Below are 25,900 nucleotides of genomic sequence, written 5' to 3' on the forward strand. Positions count from 1 at the left end.
TTTGGATTGGTAATTAGTGCTCAGTGCCAGATTTTTCAAGTCTCTTGGTGCTTAAGAGGCCATGGAAAATCCGGGCCATCCACATACCATCGTACAAAAACATGCTTCGATGGGGGGGGACCAAGCTTTGCAAGCATGTGGGGGTCGGCCCCTCCCACATTCTTGCAAAGTTTGGTCATGATCGGAGCATGTTCGGGTTAGTAATTAGCGCCCAGTGTAGATTTTTCAAGTCTCTTGGTGCTTAAGAGGCCATGGAAAATCCGGGCCTTCCCCAAACCATCGTACCCAAACATGCTCTGATGGGAACCAAACTTTGCAAGCATGTGGGAGGGACCCACCCCCACATGCTTGCAAAGTTTGGTCATAATTGGAGCATGTTTGAATTGGTAATTAGCGCCCAGTTCGGATTTTTCAAGTCTCTTGGTGCTTAAAAGGCCATGGAAAATCCGGACCTTCCCCATACCATCGTACCCAACACATGCTTCAATGGGGACCAAACTTTGCAAGAATTTGGGGGGAACCCACCCCCACATGCTTGAAAAGTTTGGTCACAATCGGAGTATGTTTGGATTAGTAATTAGCGCCCAGTGCGGATTTTTCAAGTCTCTTGGTGCTTAAGAGGCCATGGAAAATCCGGGCCTTCCCCATACCATCATACCCAAACATGCTCTCATGGGGACCAAACTTTGCAAGCATTTGGGAGGGACCCACCCCCACATGCTTGCAAAGTTTAGTCACAATCGGAGCATGTTTGTGGATTAGTAATTAGTGCCCAGTGCGGATTTTTCAAGTCTCTTAGTGCTTAAGAGGCCATGGAAAATCCGAGCCTTCCCCATACCATCGTACCCAAACATGCTTTGATGGGGACCAAACTTTGCAAGAATGTGGAGGTGGGCCCTTCCCATATGCTTGCAAACTTTGGTCATGATCGGAGCATGTTCGGGTTAGTAATTAGCGCCCAGTGCGGATTTTTCAAGTCTCTTGGTGCTTTCGAGGCCATGGAAAATCCGGGCCTTCCCCATACCATCGTACCCAAACATGCTCCAATGGGGACCAAACTTTTCAAGCATGTGGGGGGGCCCACCCCCACATGCTTGCAAAGTTTGGTCATGATCAAGAAACAATATGGTGATAGTGATTTTCAACAAACAATATGATATCCAAAGTGTTAAAAAATCAGAAAACCATGAGCGCATCAACTAAAATGCAATGATCCTCAATAATGAGAAAACTCATAATGATATAACCATCAACTAAGTACATCAAAATGTGAGCTAACACAGCCACTCTGGGTTTAGCCACTAACTCAAGAGATCAAGGTATTTTGAAAATGAGCTACCCCAGCTATTCTGAGATTAGTCACCCCCAAAAAATCTAAGTACAATGTAAGTGAGCTAACCCAGCTAGTCGGAGTTTAGTCACTATCAAGATAGAGATCTAGTCAGCAGCACCCTCTCTAGCTCTCAACTGCTCTAGAATGCTCTCATGGTCATCCACTCGAAGCCAAAAACGAGGGTGAGAACTGTGTTTTCGGCTCTGTACTTGATCAAGAGTGAGCTTGGTAGCAACCACTAGATCAGAGAACTGAAATGCCTCTAACTCCAACTTCCACTACTGGAACTCAAGACTCCCCCGATGAAGTTGAATCTGCTGGTAGAACCGGCCTGCCATAATCATGCTATGGGCGTCAAAAGAAAACCCACTGTATCCTGGTCAACTCATCAGATAGTAGTCTACTCCCTCGCTATTTCCCTCACCGGCAATAACAGCAAATACATCACCCTCCTGTAGCAAATCTGTCAGGTCATTCATAACTGACCATGAACACAGGACCTGTGTGCTCATCAGACAACACTGGATGTGAAGGATGCTCGGGGGAGAGGAATGTCTGTATCCATGCATCTGCCCATCCTCTCAAGACACAATGTGACCAATCGCCATCCATACATGCTCCACAGAAGGATGCAAACCGTCGTGTGTAATTCGTGGGGGCCGCCATGCACGTGCTCTTGATGGAATGTAAGCCCAAGGTGCCAGGTAGTACTGTGTCACAATCATGGGAGGCGCTACGGTCAATCATGCCACCATCCACATGCCAAAAAAATCTCCTGACAATTCGAGCATCACGTTTGGGATACGATGATGCTGCACTCCCACACAAATGTTGGGAGCACCAGTCGACTACGTGGCCCGCATCTCTGAACCGCTCAGCATCCTGCCGCGCAGCTGATGATGCCTCAAGGCACGTTTCACACACGCGCCGCACCATCATGCTCTCCCTTCCCGTGACCAGTCTCAAAGAATGACCAAATCACTGGGATACTAGACTGCACGTGCCACCTATAAATCCATAAAACAAAGTCTTAGTTATTGTTTTCTTTAAGATGTTCTAGTGAATTTAGTTTAATTGGGAATATAAGAGAACCATAAGGACTACCTGTAGAGCCAATAGAATTGTTGTGATGACTTGAACTATGTGCCACAACCATCCGACCAAACCCTTTGCTGGCGACATATGATCCCACAATCTCGTAAAAAATCGTCATGGAGACGAAAACAGTGTTGCACAAAATGTGCATCATGTGAACGATCATCACTGATATAGAAATGATACTCTCGAATAATGACACGGGTCTCGGGGTGCTCACTATCCCATCTACATGAGCCTCTGCATGTCGATAGCTAATGTGGACCATAATAGCAACCTGGTGAGGTCAGCAATACAGACGATTAGGACACAAAAAATCAAATAAGTAATATAGCTCAAACACGAAACAAATATTATGTGTATGTACGTATGTATGTATATATGTATATATGTATACATACATATTTGTATATACATACATATACCATACATATATATATACATACACAGGCAGTACACACACATATATACATATATACTCTCTCTCTCTCTCGATCACAACAAATTAATCCTCTAGCTCTCTCTCTCTCCCCGCAGAGCGCTGGAGACGATGGCGCTCCCTGTGAACTCTGATGCTATCGCTGGAGAGAGCATGCCTTTGCAAGTGGGCGCTGGCCTCGTGCTGCACCTCAGGCTCTGCAAGAGCTCTCACACTTCATGGGGGAGCCCCCTGCTGAACGTGGCAAGTTTTCCATAAGGCATTGTAGACGAAGATAATGTATTTTTGGGTACACATCAAAATGTTACACACAAGGAATGTATGCTAAATTTCCAATCAAGAAGCTAATGACTCATAAGCAAGGAGGCAGTTAGAAGGAAGTTCATGCTTAAATAACCACCAAAAACCCGTGTATTGACATATTCGGTCTATAGCGAATATATATTAATTAGCACCCGTAATTAATATGTTATTGCCACCTTAGGGCCCTAAAGTCAAAGCAAAACGAAACGTAAAACAAATTTGAAGCGGAACGTAATGCAAGCTTTTTTTTTTTCATCCGTCTCTTTTTCTGTCTCTCGACATCGCCATCATCGTCCACCCAACCGACTCTCTCTCTCTCTCTCTCTCTTGCCATCGACTCTCTCTTTCTCTCTCGCTCGCACGGGAGGCTTTGCCCTAGGCACAACTCCCTTTACCCTTCAGAGTCAACACCCCAGAGAATACTCGTTTTTCTTTTTAAATAAAAATAAAAATGAACCCTAAAGTCTAATATCTAAGGTTCCTCTTTCATTTCTATTCAAACTACTCCTAAACGATATTATGTGTGACCACCACACACATTGCACAAATTTTTGCTTGAGGCTTGAGAAGTTTTCTCGTTGAGTAAGCTCCTCTTAGCTACTTAATAGGAGATGTAGAAAATGGCAAGGCGAAGTCCCGACTGCCCGAGATAAGATCAAGGAGACAAATAAATACGTACAATACTCAAAGTAGGATAGAAATGTGGCGGAAGGTTGCTTGCTTTGTCTTGAAGAAAAATGTTGTGTGTTACAATGAACCACCGGCAGCAATGGTGGTTCTTGAATTATAAAAAATAGAATGTTCGGGTAAGCCGACGAGGCGGACTGGTGGAGCAATTCGGTTGCTGGCGTGGCATACAGTCGCCGTGACACACGTCACTGCCCGCCACGCTGGCGGTTGCGGACGTGGCTTCCGCTGACGCCGTTGTGGGCGGCGATGCCACCGGATCGCCGCCAGTCTGCCGCCGGCGCAGAAAATCGAGGCAGTCAAAGTTTACCTGCGCGGCGCTTCTCACGGCAACAGGCTGCTCTGCCGCCTCCTCCCTCACCAGCATGAAGCTAGACAACGGTCGCTGCCTGTCTTCCGCTTGATCGTCGCCGTTGACTCGCGGCGATCGGACGGTTATCCACCCATCCGATCCTCTACGCGGCGTCGCTTTCCCTTCGCCCAGAGCACTCAGCTTCGGCAGCAAATTCTGTACAACACTCCCGCGCTCATTCTCCTTCCTTTGCAAGTGCAGCACCGGCACGGAACGAGCATTCGCAGACTGCTCCCACTCGCCCGTAGCATCCCCGCCGACATCCAGCACGCTTGTAGGAGACGACGGTACCTTGAGCCGATCACGATTTACACAATGCCTAGCACCACCACCGCCATCCATACTTGCCTTCTTCTGCACAAACGGATGCTTCAGGAGCTCTGCGCTCGTCCACCTCCGCTTAGGATCTCTCTGCAAACACTTGCTCAGAAAGTCTTTGCCCTCTGGAGACAAGCAATCCGGCAATGGGGGCAGCTCCTCCTTGCTCCCGATTTGCATCAGAGCAGCAAAAAGATTGAGGCCTTTGCTCCAAGGAGGTCGCCCAGTAGCCATCTCCACAACCGTGCAACCCAACGACCATATATCAGACGGAAGCCCTTGCTCCACTTGCATTATAACCTCCGGTGCCATCCACAAAGGGGTGCCCTTCACTCCAGTGCTCTTCAGCCCCAACCTCTTGGCCGATCCCAAATCCGCAATTTTCACACCACACGATCCAATGAGTATGTTCTTGCCCTTTATGTCGCAGTGCACAACCCCCAGGCTGTGCAGATAATCCAGACCCTCTAGAATGCCCCTTGCGTAGAGCCTTATGAGGGCCTCATCAAGCTGGCCTCCGAATTTTTTCATCAGATCAGCCAGGCTCCCCCCTGCCATGTACTCCATGAACAAGTTCCGCATTTGGACCCCATTCTCAAGAGTGTGATCACCCCCCAAGCATCTGATGATGTGGGGTGAATCAAGGCTTTGGAGGAACCTCAATTCATTTTCAATGGCTACAATCTCCGCACGAGTACCGTCGGAGCAATCGATGGATTTCACGGCAAAGAGCTCGCCGTTGTCCAAGTTGATTGCCAAGCTAACCTTACCAAAGGATCCGGCACCGATGAGGTTACCACGGACCCATCGACGGACGGGACTGTGAGAAGCCATTCAATCAAGCAAAGATGACCGACGGTAGGTTTATCAAGAGAAAGGAGGTCCCTCGCTGCAATGAAGCAAGGGGAGAAAGCGAGAAGGGGCCAGGGATCATGACGAGGAAAAGCACAGCGATGGGGAAATGAAGAAGAAACGCAACGCAAAGAGAGGACAGTAGGCAGAAAGAAGAAGTAGAGCAGGGGGAAGAAAGGAGGAAGGTTGACATAGGAATTATACCAGATTATAAAGGAAACCAGGCGGCAGCGCCCAATTTGTCCGACGTGCCTTTTGTCCCCGACGAGGTAGGCCATTTTGTCCGACGTGTCTTGTCCGCTGCCTCACTTCGCCGCCCCAAAACCGCCGTGGTTTCCCGCCCTCTCTTTAACGAACTTTAATTGTCCGCTCATCTGTACTTGATCGAACGGCTCTCCTTCACTTCTGCACCGTGCCTGCATTTCTCTCTTCCGACGAGTCAAACCACCAACCATACGGTTGGATCCCCGGTTTGCGTGAGTCCCCCCGCCGCCGTCATTCCCACCACCACCACCCTTCTCGCTTTATTTCCAACGTAATTTCTTTATTTCATCAACTACCAACCCGGCCCTTTCAGCTCTGCCTCGCTTTTTTCGTCGCCCGTCTTGGCACGCTCACCTCCACCACCAAGAACATGCTGCTCCACCCGAAGGTTCAACCTCCCGCTACTTGTATTCATGACTTTCATTTCGTAGCCATTAAATTGATGAAAAAAAAGCCACAAAGGAAAATCTTCTCTAGCTAATCCAATCTCTCTAGTGATAAATGACCAAAAAGATAATCAGAATCATTATACACCAAATTTTTTTTCTTGAAAACTATACAAAAATGTGGTGTGCCCAAAATATTTTACATTATATAGTGGTCACCAAAAAATCTCATGAATATAATAGACTATATTGAAATGTGGTAACCAAAATGTTTCACATACAAAAGGAATCAATCATAACCTATAGGACCACTAAAAAAACTCATCTACAATAAATCTAAACTGGAAGATATAATATATCTAAGTAGAATCAGATGGTGCTACTAACAACTATACGTATACTCATCATTATGACCATGCCCAATAGCTTGCTAGAGTCAGCAAGCTCTCGATAGCCCAAGTAAGACGTAATGATGCAATTTAGACTGCAAGGGCCTTCAACCCTATAAAGATCTACCGTATAGAATCCAAGCAAAGTGTATTCTCCATCGAAGAATAAATTATGTATAGAGAGTTTCAATATAAACATTACCACGTTAGGAATGAACCTGTTACAAAAAGAAGATCCCTCATTCTCACTTATGCATGAACCAAACAACACCCTCTTCTTTACAAAGAATAATTAGCCAACAAAAGATTAGAATATGTACCCACAAAGACTTGCTATCTCGAGGAGGTCAACCAATAACTGAGCATAGACATGGGCTCTCCATCGAAAGGGATCTGCATATTTTCTTAAGTAAATAACTTTAGCATTATTATTAAAAACACATAAGCTAAATGCTTAGAACCTACACATTTGTGTACCTTCAACTTTTGAGTAGCAGAGTCGATGACCAACATAAAAGATCCTGTCATCCTAATCCTCCTATTTAAAGTACATATGTGTTAATGTGTATGCAAAGGCTAAAATAGAAAGCTTTGTAAGCACATAAAAATTCTCAAACTTAATCCACATCACACAGAGAGCAACCAAAATAGACTGCGTATACTCTAGACTTGACCTAATACATACGACCTATAAGAACTTTGGAGTTTCAAAGACAAAGAGCTCTACAATCATATAATCACGATATTCAACCAACCTTTATCAATAGATGCCGCATCTTCTTCGATAGGAGTACATATTGACCTTAAAAAAGCTATATAAATAGTTCTCATTACAACCATGCCCCATAGGCTCCCGGTTTAACAAGCCGAAAAGAACACATCAATACAAAATGGGCTCTTAAAGCCTACAACCCCATCAAGCTAAAACAAAACACACTTAAGGCCACTAACAAGGATCACGTCTTAAAAAGTCAAAATAAACGTAGACACATCAAGAATATACTGGTTATTATAACACTATCACTTATACTCATGAATATATCACAGAACACTATCTCCTTCACAAATAATAATCAACAAAAAAAGGTTAGAATATTAACTCACAAATTTTACCATGTCTAAGAGCCCAATAAATAAGGAACAAGAGCTCTTTGAAGAAAGGGATCTGCATAATTTCTTAGGTAAAGCACTTTAGTATTGTTATTCAAGACACATAAGGTACACCCTTAGTACTCTTAGAATTGTGAATCTTTCACCCGAGCAGAGGAGTCAGCGAGAAACACAAAAGGAGTCAGAGGATTCAGCGCAAAACAACTCTTTATTCTAATCCTACATGAAGCACACATGTATCAATGTCTATGTAGAGCCAAAAGATCCAAAAAATTTGTAAGCATAGAGGAAACACTAAAATTAATTTTGAAACACACAAACAATTAAGTAAATGACATAAAAATTTACCTTTCAAAGCCAAAAAAAAAACTTACCAAATTACCTCTACATTCATCTCGAAACCAATTGCAAGACCTCCTTGAATACCACATTTGTGATGTAAACAGCATATCTGATGATCTCACTGGTTAACCACATATTGGTTAACACATTCCTATGATAACTATTTTTGCACACTTATGTAATGGGCACCCGTGCTATATTGTTAATCTCTTCATTTGATGAGAGAAATGCCCTAAAGACACTCCCAAGTATTGAGCTTCAAAAGGACAGACAAGAGGATCTCAGTCAGTTGGCCAAAACCATAGAGAAAAGCCTTGTAACTATGTTTTTGGGTGCCCTGGGTCACTTACCCCTGGGCGGCCTAGTGGGAAAAGGTTTGAAACTATAAAAGCCAATTTCTCTTGTTTGTAATTCATTTTCCCATTTGTGCAATAGAAGTGGAGTGTTCTCTCTCTCCCTCTCTCTTGCCACTCTAATCTAGCATGTGTGGTGTGCTTAGGGTTAGGGTTTGGGAGTGATTAGTACTAATCACTTGTTCCCTCTTGCTTCCTCTCTCTCTCTCTCTCTCTCTCTCTCTCTCTCTCTCGTTAACCAACGCGATCCTTTTCCGCCGTAGAGATCCCATACGATATTCGTGAGAGAGCTTGCATCACCCATTTGATTAGAGCAACTGCCTCGGTGTGACAAACGAGTGCGGGAGGATGGCGGTGGACGAGTGGCTACGATGAAGGTCTTGAGCCATGCTCGAGCTCAGCGGATAGGCAACAGGGTTAGGGTAGGGATTCCTTAACACTCACTTGTGAGAAAGCCACATATAATTGTCCATGGCTGATACAAGTGTCACCAAGTATAACCCTAGAACTGATAGTGTTTGTTCTTGTGATTTATTGATGGTCATGGTAAATGTAAACTTCATGGGATATTGCCATCGTCTCATATTAAAAGAAAGCTGCAAAGTACTTGGTATGAAAGTTATTCTAGGGATAAAAACCTTGTCCCTAATATTTGTACTTGTAATTATTTTTGCTTTTATAACCTTAGAATGGAAGTGCTTACATATTAATCTCATCCCATTGCACAATCCTTTTTGCAGATCCAAATTTCGCAACAAAATAATAGGAGTGTTTTCATTCAAAACTAATCAATGAGCAGCATAATCGCCACCTAAATTCAAGCTATTAGTTTTCCTTCAAAACTAATCAATGAGCAGCGTAATCGCCACCTAAATTCAAGCTATTAGTTTTCCTTCAAAACTAATCAATGAGCAGCATAATCGCCACCTAAATTCAAGCTATTGATACAACACCTTCTTCTATTTTTCTATGTACAATCCCATTACCAATGTCTATGATTCACCATGCAAATTCACGCTCCATTGAGTTATGTTCTGAAGAGCACGCATGTTCTGCATAAACTTTAACACTTTGATCTCTCGTTAGATTTTTGAATCACACAATGTTGAATTGATAATCTCAGGTTGACAATGTCCTCTCTTCCCCCCCCTTCCCCCCCCCCCCTCGGAATAACTGGCAAATTTTGTCTGAAATCCCCACCAAAAGCATGACCTTTCCACCAAAGAGCTTGTCATTAAACATTATGTCTTGTAGCGTTTTATCGAATGCTTCGAAGGCATATCGAAGTGTCATTGGTGCCTTATCCCAAATTATCAATCTATCTCAACACCTCTCCAAGTTGATTGTTGCCCTTTATATTACAAGTGCTAGTGGCATTTAGGTTTAATGGTATCCTGAATCGAAAGTGGGCCATATGCCCATTAGCTAATAGCAAGGCAGCTATACCATATGAAGCACACGCAAGGGAAACATGGCCATCTCCTTGTACTCGACAAAGCAAGCAATTGTAGAGGAAGGTCTTTCTAGATCCTCTAGGACCATTAAAAAAGAATACATCATCAACATTCCTATCAATTGCATCAAGAATTTGATTAAAGGCAACCTGTAGACAATTGTTAAGATTCATTTGCATCTCATTGGCCATTTCTTCTTGTTGCATAGGATCAAACATTATCTCTTCTTGCAACAACAACCCATTCACAATTCCTACTGTACCTAATCTATCAATCAAAGGCATTCCTTTCAAACTCAGACAACCTTCGCCCACGCTCCTAAAGAATGCACTCTACTTGCAACAAAGCCTCATTTTTTGCCATAGCTTAACGGACATTAATAGTTTACATTGTACTTTGTAAATCATGGAATATATCCTCCGAAAGATAAAATGCCTGGGAAACATAGGCTCACAAAAGACCAAAATTATTGCAAATAATTATCATGATTGTCCGGCACTTTGATGAAATGCAGCCTCTTGCATACATTTAAACCACTCTTCATCACTTTCCAATAGCCTCACTATGCAAGCAGCCTCTTGCATACATTTAAACCACTCTTCATCACTTTCCAATAGCCTCACTATGCAAGTAGCCTTAAAAGTCAGATAAAGTCAACCATCAACAATATGCAAGTCATCAAAAGACTTATAGCCTCTACAAATAGTAAGCAAGGTACATAAAAAATATTGCTCTCGCCAATAGATAAAGAAACAAATTATACATGTGGCCAATGGTATTACTACATGCCTTTCTTATAGTCCACTTCTTTGTGCATTTTTTCCAAACCCAATAAGGGAAATCACTATACATTAGATTGGTTACATCGACATGAAGCTCATTAGTTAGAAACTACTCTATAAGAGTAGTTTTCTTATTGTTATCCTCCTCAATTATATCTCACAAGTCATCATTATCTTGAAATGTCATGCAATTTTGCAATGGCAGATCTCTGGATATATGGCTTCTCCCTCCTCATGCAAACCATATTCATATATTTTCTAGCAAGCCTCTGATACTAATACATAATGTGCATCCAAGTATTTACAAACTTCATCCATCCTTACCATTGCTCTGTCAAGACCCTTATACACATACTTTAATAGATATTTCATGCAGAAATTGTGAAGCACACTTTGATATTAATGTGAGCCTTGTATCTCATGGAAAGGAAAGGATAGTATGGCATGATCCACCTATTGTCCACTGTAACTCCCTTTAATTGCACATTGTTACCATCATCTCAACGCATGTAAATGGGGCAACCATCACTATCCACTACTATAGGTTGAGTGAAGTTACATGGATAACATCGAATACATCTCCCATCAACCATACAAGAGAGCACTGGGAATGTACCATATCGACCATGAACATTACACTGTTTGATAACCATGTAACTTTAGAAACATTTCTCTATTGGGTAGCTTAGCACATACCAATCGATCATATAGTGAGCTATGTCACTTGCTTGAATTCATCTTCCAGAATCAATAATATGTGTGAGTGTGGTAGACCTCTCTTTTAAAATTCAATCACAAATACATAGCTAACCACTCTTCCAAATAAACTTTTCTTTGTAAAGTAACCTCATCATATCCTTATGCTTCTTGTAAAACACATGGGTAGTAAGATCTTGTCGATCCTAGGCAGTTTTTCCTAGCAATAAGGTGCCAGATATTTCATGCCATTTGGGTTGCATGTGAAGGTAATAAATAGGTATGGCTTACCCTCCTTATTCCGTACAATTTCCATGGCATCTTGGTAAAGCTGATACATAAAGCGAGGCCCTCTTTGTAAAAGAAGATGACAACATAACTGTTTGCCTTGCTACACTCTCTGATACACTTTGTGTACCATCAACTACATTAACCATGTTAGATAGTCCCTGGTAGACTTAAGCACATAAATTTTCTTGGTTGTTTCAAATCCATACTAATCTTAACTCCTCGATAGTATTGATGCAATATTCTTCCTGCGCAAAAGGCATGCAATGGTATCAGGTCTAATTTGTAATCGGTATACATAATATTGCCTCTAGGAGACACATTTATGAGTCCCAATTGTTGCATGCATGTACTCATCAATATGTGGAATATGTACATGCCACCCATCCTCTCTTTGTGGAAATAGGAGAAAATACATGAGTGGTGGCATATAGGACCAATGCAAGTTACTTATTGTTTTCACCAGTCCATTATGGGGAACAAATTTGAATATCTTAAAACCCAAGCTCAAAGTCTTCCCCTTGCCCTGGCATAATAGCAATGACCTTGCTAGAATTTGGCACCAAAAACTGCCTTGAAGTACAATGTGTCTCACATATTACCATCCTTAACTCTACATGCGGATAACTTTGTCGAAATTCCCCCACACACCGAAACACATTGGCATATGGATTACATTTATGCATCATTTCTTGCAACCTTCCCAACACATCGGGATCCCCAACTCATGCATAACATCTAAACGATTATGTATCTCATGTTCTATGTCATACACATATAGCTGTGCATACACTCGATTTTCTTCTTCTTTTTGGTTGGGCAATAATATTCCGACGTGATGATACAAACTATTCAAAATGCACACTTCTATTTCTACCAAATCTTTCATCAACATGATCACCGAGCGAAACAAAAGCTAAGGCATTCTTGGAAGCTCGTAAATCCTTTTGAAATAACTTGATTTTAGCATCATTACCAAGAAAAAGAGCTTTTATAGCCTCATGGGGATTCTCTAAGGCCAAAAAAGATACCTTGCCAGCTCCACTAACTGAGCATGGCGAAAACTACAAATATAATCTAGACCTCCCACAATGAGTGAACACTACATACACCAAAAACTTATGGATATGTTTTTGGATGCCTTATCTCATCTCTTGTAGGATATTTATAAGCAATAGAAAGACACGAGACTCTTGACCTTGGCACATCATCTCTGATCCCGTGAACCGTGCTCCCTGCTGCAAACTACGCAATGAGAACCTCTATTTCTTTCTAAATAAGTGAGACTATTTTGATCTAGATCAACTATTACTACTCTCTCTATAGAACTATGTAGTGTCACTCACATTCCAAGCCTAATTTATACACTCAGGTTAATCCCTACATGCACTTACTCCTCTTCTAACACATGTCATCCTCTATTCTGTAAACCTAGATACTTTATTACTATTTTGATCTTGATTAACTACTGCTACTCTTTGTTTAGAAGTCCTTAGTGTCATATTTTGGCCTTTATTATTACATTCAGGTTGAATCCCTACATTCACTCTCTTGCTAACTACCACCCTTTGTTCACAGTAAACCTAGATGCTTGATTTCTTACCATTGTTCTTTGTGTAGCAATGTTGTGATGTGCTCTACATGTGACATCCAAATGATGAATATATATTGATTTGGATCAACTACTCCGACTCTCTCTGTAGAAGTTTATATAGGCACATTCTGGGTTTGATTATTACACTCATGTTACTCCTTACATTCATGTACTCCCATCCTAACAATTTCCACCCTTCCTTCTGTAAACCTAGATACTTGATTTTTAAGAATCGTTCTTTGTCTAGAAATTTTGTGATGGGCTCTGCATGTGATATATCCAAGAAATGACATCGTTCAGGTCATGCTAAACATGAAGTATTATGCACTTCCAATAATCCATTTTGCATTTGTTCCACCATCTTGCATTGGAGAACAAAATTAAGTCAATAACCCTCATCTACTATTCCCACACATTCATAGCTGCACAAATATATTATCCAAGTGTATGTGTACATATTTTGTATTAGTGTGTGTATTAAAAACTATAATCAATTACTTATGTATACACATGACATTGCAGTTTACACATTTAAACTTGCATGCATATTCATTTACATGGACATGGCTAAGAAGCAATGCAACAACAAAGACTTGCATACACATTCACTTACGTGGCTGAGCAAGGCAATGACAAAGACATGCAAATAGAGAAAGAGATGGAATCTCTTTGACCATCTTTGTCACCTGATATAAATTGAGGTAGTTAAATCTATATCACTAAGAGATTTTGAATGTCCATACAAAAAGTAGCCTTACCCCCCCTCCTCAAAAAAGAAAAAGAAAAATGGTCCATATAGCAAGTTAATAGTGAGGAGGCACAAATCATATATCACAAAGAAAGTTTGCATGTCAATACAAAAAACAGCCTAAATCCCCCAAAAACGGTGGTCCGTATAGCAAGTCAACAGGGGGGATGTATAAAGTGTTCCAACAAATCTCGTGGCTCTGATACTAAATGTCAGGCCTCCATGCAAGGCAACCTAGCTTTGTGAAAAACTAGCTTCATGCAAAAAAACATGAGAGAGAAGAAGAACTCAAGAATAGCTAAAATAAACCTAGCTTAGCATGCCACGTTTAACCACCTAACCATTATATAGAGTGACCCCGGGCATCTAGTGTGTACCTTACCGACTAGCCACACACCATACTCACCTGCCCATGTGTCCTCACTAGTACCCCCATGTGTCCTCACTAGTACCCCCATGCTACACATCACTGGGTCTTTGGCCTACAACTGTCACCCATGAACGTTGCCCGTTCACACTTATTAAAATAAGCTATGATATACAATAGTATGCCACCATTAGTTTTCCCACGTAACATCTGTGTGTCCCATGCATTAATGGCATGTAAATCCTGTGTATCAGTGTGTACGTATCCCACGTGTTGCCACGTGTTAGTCCCACGATTGCCATGTGTAAGGGTCATAACACACATCACTAGGCTACACATCCACCATTAACATCACACCTCTTGCTCTATATGCTTTATGATGTGGAAATAGTGCTCTTGATTGTTTCCCCTTCAAACAGTGCTCTTGATTGTTTCCCCTTCAAGCATACCTCACAAAAACTAAAATTTATTTTTGGAAGAACAAGAACTATACATTTCTCATGAAGCAAATGAAGGTTTCCATAACTCAAATGTCTAACCCTCTCATGCCATAATTGAGTTTTGACATCCCTTGTTGAAGCTAATAAAGTATGTTAGTCCACAATAGTATCAAGCTTATAATCGTTCATCTATGGTGTTCTTACATTCTCTCGTATCAGTCTTTCATATTCATGGTAGTTTGTCCAGAATGAAAATATTCGGATTGGTGTTTACCCCAAAGTGTTCCTGGAGTGTATGGATCGATAATCAATATCGTTCCAATTCTCAATGGATGATTAATGAATAGGCAAGAAGGGGTTATGATGTGTGGATTCACTAATTTCTCTCTTCCCAATCGCAATCTTGGCTCAGAAAGTCACTCAAAGCTTACTTTGAACAAATCTTTCCATCATTTTTCACTCCATAAGCAATAACCTTGTACTTTCTCTTCATGTCCTTGTACTTTCTCTTCATGTCCTTGTGAATGAGGCACACATCTCTTGATCTAAAATATAGCATACAAAAAGAAAGCTTCTTGCTAATGTTGTAAATTAGTCAAAAATCTTTGACATGTCTTTTCTCACTAGACATGTCTATTTCATTGCCAATGTCTAGAACCCACTATATGAATTCATGCTCCGTTGAGTTATTTCTATTTTGAAGGACTCATATGTCCTATGTAAGTTTCAATACTTTAGTGTCTCCATATCTATGAGTGACATAATGAGGCATTAACAATGTCCTCTCATCCTGCCTTTAGAATAACTAGCAAGATCTATCTAAAATCTCTACCAAACAATCTGACTTTTCCACCAAAAAATTTGATCATTGGCCAATATCGATGGGTCATGGATGCCTTATCCCATATTATTAACTTAGCTAGCTTCAAAACATATACAAGCCGACCGTTAATCTTTATATTACACGTTTAAATCCAATGGAATTTTAAACCGTGAGTGATCTATGCGACCATTGGTTAGAAACAAGGCGTTAATGTAATTCCAATGGAATTTTAAAGCTGTGAGTAAGCTATGCTACAAGGCTGCAATGCTATAATGACAGAAGATTCACACACCAAAGCAATGTGCCCCTCCCCATGCAACTGGTAAAGCAAACAATTATAGAGAAAGGTCTTGCCAGACGCTCCTAGACAATCAAGAAAAAACACTTTACCAATATCTACACGTAGACTACCTTGCCTCCAAAATCTAATTGAAAGTAGCTAGTTGACAATAATTTAGACTTGTTTTCATCCAATCGTACTCAACATCAAACATTCTTCTCCCCACATAACCAAGAAAACAAACATTATAAAGAAAGGTCTTGCCAAACCCTCCTAGGCCATCAAGAAAAAACACTTCACCAACATTTGCATGGACTCCAAAATATGATTGAAGGTAGCCAGTTGATAATTATTTAGAGCTGTTTCCATCCTTTCGGGGTAATGTATGCTTAAACATTATCTCTTCTTGTAATAATTCATTTGTAACTATTGACATAGGTGATCTGTCGCATTCCCTCAAACTCAACCAGCCCATGCTACTAAAGAATGTTCTCTAAATGTAATAGAGCCTCATTCTTTTCCACTATTTGATGATCATTTACATTATCCATACTCAATTCTAATGCATAAACAAATCATACACAAAAGTTTTGATGAAAATCTTTCCCACAAAGGGTCGGGAGAGGTAGGGCAGGCTCACAAAACCCCAAAATTGGGACTGGCATGTGTCTTGAGTGTGATCCAATTTGATGGAACGTACCCTCTAGCATATATACAAAACATTCTTCATCACTTTTTCCAACAGAACTTTAGCTATGCATGCTCCCTTAAAAAGTAGGATAAAGTCAAAAGTGTACAAGTCATCGAAAGACTTACAACCTTTACAAACATAATAAGAAACATGGTAAGAAATATTACTTACTAGTAGAGAGAAACATAGTAAGAAATATTACTTACTAGCAAATGGAGAAACATTACTTACCAGTAGAGAGAAACATTACTTACCAGCAAATGGAGAAACATTGTATATGTGACCAATGCTATTGCCTAACTCCACTTCTTAATACTTTCGTTCCAAACCCACTTGCATGATGGAGAGTCATTGTAAAGAAAATCTTTTGCATCATCGTGCAACTCATTGCATGTGACCTCTCTATAAGAGTAGTTTTTTGGTTACTTACTCTATCCATTACACTCCATAAATCATCAACATGACATTATTGTATAGGGAAAGATGAACGTGTAATCTTTGGACATCGGGCTTTTCATCATGCATATCATATTCATAAATTTTTCTGCATGCTTTTGATGCTGCCATATAACATGCATCCAAGTACTTCCCCCATAACTCATAATAAATGAGTATATAGATTGCATGCATGCATCATCCTCTGTAATAATCCCAAAATACCAGGATCAAACCAAGCATGCCATTTAAATGATTTTTTAGTTAATGCTCTTTGTCATACACATATAATTATGCACAGCATGGACACTCTTCTCGTCCCCTCCATCAAGCAATAAACATGATATATACACTACCAAGAACTCAAAAGTTATATATATCTCTATTGCCTAAAAACATTTCATCAATTTGAGTACCCAATGATACAAAAGCTAGGACACTATTATAAGCCCATTTATTCTGACATATACCTCTATTGCCTAAAAATATTTAATTAATAAGTGTACCTAATGATACAAAAGCTAGGACACTTATAATTTCTAAATAATTTGTCTTTAAAATCATTACCATACAGTAAATTTCTTAAAAACTTGAGTGGTTTCTCTAATGGCAATAATGACACACCCACCTGACATTACAATAATAGTTTCCTGCAACTTGACATAGAGCTGTTTTTGTCTCATGTTTCTACAACAACAAAATTATTAAGAGATCCCCAATGAGTGAAAAGTAAGAGTAAAAAACACCAATGGATACATAGTTGGGCATCTTATATCCTCTCTTAATGGAATTCGACAAACAATAGACAGGTACCCCCTCTACTTGTCACCACACCCCTAGTACTTAAAATGCGTTCTCATTAGCTGAGCAGTGAGAATCCCTGATTGCTTCCAACTAAACAATTCCAGTTCCAATTTCTATTGCTTTCCTTTCTCTAGAAGTATCTCGCTGCACATATCATTCTTAGTTGTTATATTCTTGTGTCCGATATTGCTTCCTCAAATAACTAATTTTTGTGCTAATAATTTCCACCCTTGCTTCTATATTTCTAATTGGTTATTTTTTAAATATTGTTCTTTGTGTGTTAAATTTAACTAGTTTTATCGATCAAGACATGCTAAATGTGAAACATCACCCAATTCTAATAGTCTATTTTTGTTATATCCTACCATCTTCAATTTACAAGTTACGACCAGAGGATCTATGATCTCAGATCGTTGACAGATCTCTGGCTCAATGATCTATGATCCAAGATCATTGACGATCTTAGTACCACAGGTAATTCTAGATTTTCATCGCTTAGAACGGCCTTCAAATCACTGATACATAGGAGGATCTTAGCATCACAAGTGATTCTAGCTTTCCATTGCTCAAAAGGGTCTTCAAATCACTAATGACAATCTCAGCATTGCAGAGGTGCTTCTAGCTTTCCATTGCTTGGATTATCTTTCAAATCGCTAAGGTAGACCACGATCTCAGCATCACAGGCAACTGCTAGCATTTCAACGTTCAGATTAGCTTTTAGAGGTTCAGATCGATGATAAAAACTACTCCAATGATCTCCTTCCTATTTCTCTCAGATTGTGGAAGAAAAAATGAATTATGTACCTTCTCATTTCCCTCAAATTGCAGATAATCCAGAGAAGCAGACGATCCGATTCGATGCTTTGATCGTTGATGATCCAGCATCAACAGGGGAGTCGGCTTTTCAATCGTAGATGATCTAGCATTCGACTCGAATCTTTGTGATCGTATTTGATCCAGCATGAGTAGACAATTTGACTCAACTCTTCAATCATAGATGATCTAGCATGACGATCTGATTCAACTCTTCTCCATTGCAGCTGATCTGATTTGACTCTTAGATCGCAATATCAAAACGATCTGATGATCTAGATCGCAGCAGATAATTGTAGACGATCTAACTCTTCAATGATCCGACAATCCAACTCTTCAATGATCTGGCGATCTAGCTTGCAACAACGATATAGCAATCCAACGTACAACAATTCGACGATCCATCTTCTCAACGATCCTCCAGTGTTTTGTTTTGCAATTCGACCTGTTGTGTAAAGACCTTGCATTTCTAGTGGTGTATGCCTATTGGTAAGAGACATTGATTATGGAAAGCAAATTGGAACAAGAAGACTATTGGAAATGAACTTTACAAGTGAGTTGTAATGGAAACAAGCATGTATTATAAATGCTTGCTCATGTAAGTGCTTTATCCTCCACATCCTTGTTCTTACACCTCTGTTTTTGCTAGGAGGATGTGTGAGGGCACCCTTGTTGGCACATTGGTGAAGAAGCCATGAATGGATTCTTCTAAACAAGTAGGGTCATGGTGTGCCCAGGCATGAGAGGGATCCTAGGTATTGGTGGTGAAGAGATGCCCCCAACCTTTGCCTCGAAATTTCAAACTTGGTAAAGGGGTCAAAAGACTTGGCCAGGAGATTGGTAAGTAAAAGCACTCCATCAATAAACACTACATTGGATGTAACCAAATGGTCTTCAAAATTAAAGCCAAGTTATGCAATGAAGCAATGTAATGGATTTGTAGCATAATGCCATGAGCATTGACTTGTGTTGCATTGGGACATTGAATGCCAAATTTTGGTCAAAACTTGGTTACATATTGCTACATTACTATTGGGTTTAACATTGGTTTCTTGTGTGCAAGGGTCATACCAAAATTTGGTTAAAAAGTCTCATGATAGTTTTGGTGGATTGAAATGCCTCTTGACAGTTTTGGAATACAATGACCATTGCTTTTGTGCAAGGGTTGTGCCAAAATTTGGTCAAAGTACCTCTTGATAATTTTGGACTAAAATCCAAAAAAATAAAACCTAATTTATTTTAGAAGGGGGTCATACCATCTTATTCTTATAAAAAAGGGCTACCTCTCAAGCAATCCAAACATTCAAATCAAAGGTCGGGAAGGTGGTGATCACCTACAATTAACTTTTCTTTATAGTCAACTCTAGTCAACAAGGGGTTGATTTTTTCATACCTATAATTACATATCTCCATTCTACTCATCAATACCTTCATGATGATATAAAGATCATTGCATTTTGATGCCGTTTAAACAATGAACCATTTTGGAGGCTTCTTGGCTAAAAGTTTGGAGACTTCCTAGTGAAAACTCTAAAACAAAGAGATACAAGGGGTGTTGAAAGTTTGATCCAAGTTGTCCAAAGTTTTCCTCTCATCAATATGGACATGGAAAAATAAAACTTGATCAATTTCGATATTGATTAGTCAAGATACACACTTTTGTATGTTTTTGAGCCAAAAGGGAAAGTCCAAGGAGTTCAAGGAGACCATGGTTGGTCAAGGTGATGTAGTATCAATGGACAAATGATGGGGATATGCTTGAGAAAGATAATGTGGCTGATATGGCTAATGTGGGTGATGGTTCAATGCATGGTGAGACATTGGCAAATACCAATGCTAATGAGGCTGTTGATGGTGCAAACAGTGCAAGTGCTTATGGTGAGCCATTGGCAAATACCAATGCTAATGATGAGGCTGTTGATGGGGAAAACACAAATGCCAATGCAAGTGCTTATGGTTGATCCATTAGCATACCAATGCTAATGAGGCCTCCAGGGGTAGCCCTTCCCACCTTGTCAATGTGAGTGCCTAAGTGGAAACGAGACCAATCGAAAGAAATGGTGGAAATAACAGAGCCGTGAGATGTCGAGCTGTGTTGAGCAGACGGTTGTCGCCGTTGAGGGGTGTCACTACTAATAGAGAAAAATGTGTGTGTTCTAGTTATTAAGAAAAAAATGTGTGCGTTCACAGAAGAGCCATATGAGCATGTGCCAAGTGATGATACTACAACTAGGGAATACTTAATGGGATGAAAGTCCATGGATCGAGAGTGCCTACTGGAAAAACGTTAAGAGAGAGGACATGGAAACTTCTTCTAAGGCTATTATTGCTAGAAATGCTCAAATTCAGCATGATGTAAAAGACATGCATGGTTCTCTATAGAAATTCATGTGGGAAAATACAGAGAGATCTAGCATGTGCTTTAGAGATTGTAAAGAATAGCCTTGTCGATGCATTGAAAGAGTAGGTCTTTGTTTTATGCGATGAAGTGACAAGTCTCAAAGTCAACTTAAGCAGCAGGATGAAAGCAATTATGAATAGAATGACTAATACATTGGAACGCTTTATGCCTCCTTGCTGTTAACTTTCTATATGGATCACTTTTTTTTGGGGGGGGGGTAGGTTGATTTTTGTACTGACATACAAACTCTCTTCGTGATATAGGTTGGAGCACTTTGTGCCTCCTCACTATTAACTTTCTATATGAACTAGTTTTTTTGGGAGAGTTAGGCTGCTTTCTGTATTGACATTGTTGTTAATGATGTAGATGTAATTGCTTCGATTTCTATGAGGTGAAAAAGATGGTCAAAGTGATTCCATGTCTTTCTCTATTTGCATGTCTTTATCATTGCCTTTCTCCTTAGCCATGTAAATGAATGTGCATGCAAGTCTTTGTTGTTGCCTTGCTCCTTAGCCATGTCCATGTAAATGAATGTGCATGTAAGTTTAAATCTGTAAACTAAGATGTCATGTGCATGCATAAGTAAGTGATAGTTTTTAATACACACACTAACACAAAATATATACATATACACTTGGATAATATATTTGTGTAGCTATGAATGTGCAGGAATAGTAGATGAGGGCTTATGATAGGAAGGGGTGCATGTAGGGGGATTGGTACGTGCACCACTTGTCCAAGAAGAGTCTAGAGGGGGGTGAAGGTGGCAAGGGGTACGTGTAAGGAGGCGTGCCCTGGGAGGAGGATGGTAGGCATTATCTGGCCGAGTTGGTGGCAACGCCCGTGGATCCGAGGAGGTGTTGGCAAGTGACGTGGATATGTGCATGCATAATTTGGCAAGTGACGCTCGTGGATATGTGTATGCATAATTCGGCAAGAAGTGAGGTCCTGGGTGTTTGAAGAAGGTGTCCATAGCCGTGGTTTGTCACCTGGGCGGGGGTCGTGGTGGGACCCACCGTGCGCGCGCTCAGGGGCATCTGTCAGGCCCTTGGGTTTGTTTCAGGGAAATTGTTCGAGACTACCACAAGATCTTGTGAGTGTTTTCCATCCGTTGTTTGGACATGCAAAATGCTGCTAATTTTGGTTTGAAGCCAGTAGATTTCAAAACTTTGCGGGTCGATTTAGGCCACTTCTTCAGTTACTTGTCTCAATCTCGAAATCAAGGTGTTGTCGTGCTTAAGATTTCAAATTTGAATTTCGTTTTCTCATTTCCTGGGTAAAAAGTATTTAATTTGCAATCACCTCAAAATAGCAGCTTCCCATTAGGACTTTAAAAAATAACAATTAAATGTAACCATAATGAACTACCTAAACTATACTTGCAATGGATATGCCATATTGTGCTTAATGTGCTATATTTACAATGGGCCTGTTACATCCTTCCCTTAAAAAAATCAAGGTGTCCTCATCTCGACATAGACTCAGACTTGGGGTAATCTTTTAAGAGCATTGATGTAGCATAGCTACATGGAGGGTGGCTTGCTCTTCTTCTTCCATTTCTAAGGTCAACTCACCAATCATGGCACAAGTGCAAACAACTCGTCCAAGGCCTTTGCCAATACTTGTAGCACCTTGTATCAAAACCAAAACCGAAACAAAAGCAAAACGAGAGAGAGAGAGAGAGAGAGAGAGAGATGTATATTACATCATGCCCACTCCTAAGAACAAAGTAGTGCCTGATAAGCCTGTTATGTTCACCACATTCATGCAGCGTTGCATGTGGTGATTGATTGAAGGAGGCCATCCACCATCTTATAGCCAACCCCTAGGCCTTGCAAACACATTTGAGTTCCAATCCAAAGCCAACATGCATACTACTTGTAAAGAGTTCAACACCACATCACCAACCACATAGTCTCCTGCCGTGGGAACTCCTCAATAAAGGTTCCTCTCTCCCTTCGAAGCTTTGAAGATTGCCATATGACCGAGCGTATAGTCTTGCCGCGAGGCAAATTAGAAGAAGAGATGACCGCTGCAATGGTACCAAGTTCTCATCTGACAAACATCCTCACAATGAGAGCTGCGAGCTGCTCCCTTGAACTGTGCTACCTCCCTCCCCCTTTGACTTCAGTATTGCACCCCCTTGCCTTCACTTCACCTTCGTGTTTTTTCTCAGCGCCCCGCCCTCTCTTTCCCGTTGTCCCCCCCCCCCCCTCCTTCTCTCTCTTTCCTCTGCCCTCCCCCCCCTCCCCCCCCTCCCCCCCTCTTTCTCCGCCTATACCCCCCTCGTTTTGTGCCTTCGCCGCTCCCTCTCCCCTCCGGCCACCCCTTCCCCGGTGCCCCCCCTCTTTGCCTCTCCCCCCCGGCCTCTCTACGCCCCCCTTCGCCGCTCCCTCTCCCCTCCTGCCACCCCTTCGCCACCCCGGTGCCCCCCCTCTTTGCCTCTACCCCCCGGCCTCTCTACGCCCCCCTCTTCGCCCGCGTGTGCCTCTCCCTCTCCGAGCCGTCAGCGCTCGCTCCCCCTTCCCCTTTCGCTTAGCCTCCGCTCGCACCTCCCCCTGGTTCTCTCTCTTGTTTCCTTTTTTCCCTTTCCCCCTGTTTCACCTGGCAGTCTCTTTGTTCGTGGGTATTTCCATCTTGGCAAGCCTCGGCCCCTTCTGGTCTTCACCCCTCACAAGGACTCCATGGCAGCCATTCCATCATCCCCAACAATTGAGGCCGTCGTCCCTTGCCTATCTTTCTCTGAAGTGGACCTTCACCTCCTCGCCATGATAGTTGCATCATTAGAGGCCTCCACTCTAGTATGCAAGATTGTCGGTAAGCCGCCTTGCGCGTGAACAACTCAGAGATCTTCTTCAGGCTAGCCTCCTCGGAGAGCCTACAAAGATCATAGACATTCATCCTTTGGGGCATGGCTACTACCAGGTTGAGTTCGACTCACCAGTGGTGTCAGATCAAGTCATGCAATTGACCCCTGCCGCATTGCAAACCGCCCATGCCTTCTTTGCAAGTGGCAGCACAACTTCAACTTCGCATCCGACCCACTGACTGGCATTTTTGGCTTTCCTGTGAGACAGTTTGTTTCATAGGTCTCAAGAAGGAGTAGCTTTCCCTTCTCCTCCCGGTGGAGTCTTGGGAAAATGATGGATACCCCCCACTGCCACTTCGTCCCTTGTACGGCGGCCAAGATTCCATCCCTTTGCATCTGTATTACCTTGTCGAAGACAGTGCCTCATGTCATATCCCTTCCTTGTCTTTGGGGAGACCCCATCCTACGGAGAGGAGTACTCAAGTCTTCCCAGCCAATGTTTCATTTGCAAGCAGATAGGACAACTTGCCCTTAGTGTTAGTCCAAGAGACCGCCTCCAATGGTCCCCCGGGCTCTGGCTAAGATTCTCACCAGGGTACCGGTAAAGAGAGAGGCAGGCTCTAAGGCACCGAGCATCAAGTCCCAGTCGTTGACCTTGCTGCCGGAGAATGGCGGATAGTTGGTCCATGCCAAGGTCATTAGTTGACAACCAAAGTTGAGCGCGACTATCGCGCACGCTAGGCTAGTAGGATTCAGGAGGATTCGGTTCTGTCAGAGAACCATTTTGAGCATTTGTCACAACACCCACCCGTTGGCGATGGGCCCCTTTTGATCACTATGAGAGTCCCACCTCCGATCCCTTCAGTTTAGCGGCCATTACCCCATCGAGACTCCTCCTTTGGTTCTGAGATTATAGTGAGTCCAACTGGCCGCCCCACTGAACCCTTGGCGAGCCCATCCCAACCCCTCTTCCCTCTTTGATGGATTACTCCTAGCCGCTCCTATGTCCCTCTTTGTCGCCTCCCCACTCCCCTTCGCCTCCTTCCGCCCTCCTCCTCAGTCTCCATCCTCGTCTCTGACTCTTCCCGCAAACGTTTCCCATGCCCCATCCTCTTCCTCTGAGCCCACTCCCCCCCCTCCCTCCGCCTCTCTAGAGCATTCCGGCCACCCTTCGATAGCACCCGACCCAAAGTGAAGGCAGTCGATGAACTCCATTTACCATTTGATTCATCAATTCTCAAAGCCAGTTTAGATGACCATAATCGCTTTCTTGGTGAGGGATCTCCTGCCAGAGTCCCTAGATAGGCCCCCATGATCTTGGGGCTACTGTTGACTATAGTTTCTTCCGATGTCTTTGTGATAGAAGGAAATACTATTTTTGAGAAGACAGTGGCTCCCATTTGGATTTGTGTGGTGTTTCACCATTCCAAACCTGCTATGGCAGAGAGTGGCACGATGATCTTGTCCTTTCCCTTGAGTGTAGCCCGGGGACGAAGTGGGATTCAGAGTCGGCGTGGCTGCACCATCTAGGAGTAGGCTGTAGAGCTCTTTCACCATCTTCATGATCTACAAATCATGGACGTGCTCACCCATTTTTGGCACCTAGCTCAAATGGAGTTGGGAGGCTCAAGCCATAGAGATCAGGACAGGGAGGTAGTGTCCTACAATCCAGAGAGGTGCTGCTCTTTGTGTTCCTTCTTCGTATCTCACTTTATAGTACCCTTCCCCCCTCTTACATATACCTTCATTGTGATCGATGGAGTTTATAGGATGCCTACTCTTGCACTCGAATCAAGTGGAGAGTAGTTCTGATAGTTTCACCTTCCACCATATAGAGACTTTGTGTTCCTTTGTATCTCACTTTATAGTACCCTTCCTCCCTCTTACATATACCTTCATTGTGATCGATGGAGTTTAGAGTATGCCTACTGTCGCGCTCGAATTAAGTGGAGAGTAGTTCCGATAGTTCCACCTCCCACCATAAAGACTAATATGCGAATAGCCCCATGAAACATTCAAGGTTTAGAGGGGCCTCAATGCTTTCAGAGGCAAGACATCCTCATAGGAGAGCTTCATAGAGCTACAGTTGGGGGACCCATCGACATTCTATTCCTCCAGGAGAACCATCTTTCCAAGGGGTGTACTTGTCACTAAGGGAAGATTTTACTAGGCAAGAGCCACACTTTTTGGTCTCCCTCTTTTGACCCCTCGGGATGTAGGGAGGAGTTTATATTTCTATCAATGAGACGAGC

The 25,900-nt window shown here is 42.0% G+C and overlaps 1 protein-coding gene across 1 annotated transcript; it reads right to left on the bottom strand.

Annotated features, from left to right (window-relative positions):
- Window positions 1-3,820: 3,820 nt before the first annotated feature.
- Window positions 3,821-5,572, bottom strand: LOC147615618 (mitogen-activated protein kinase kinase kinase 20-like). Its single transcript, XM_086777951.1, has one exon. The coding sequence runs from the start codon at window positions 5,359-5,361 to the stop codon at window positions 3,955-3,957; it is 1,407 nt and encodes a 468-aa protein (XP_086634077.1). The 5' UTR covers window positions 5,362-5,572; the 3' UTR covers window positions 3,821-3,954.
- Between the last annotated feature and the right edge of the window lie 20,328 nt (window positions 5,573-25,900).

The sequence above is a fragment of the Cibotium barometz genome, chromosome 39 (genome assembly GCF_041138505.1).
Source record: "Cibotium barometz isolate CiBa-2024 chromosome 39, ASM4113850v1, whole genome shotgun sequence".
NCBI lineage: Eukaryota > Viridiplantae > Streptophyta > Polypodiopsida > Cyatheales > Cibotiaceae > Cibotium > Cibotium barometz.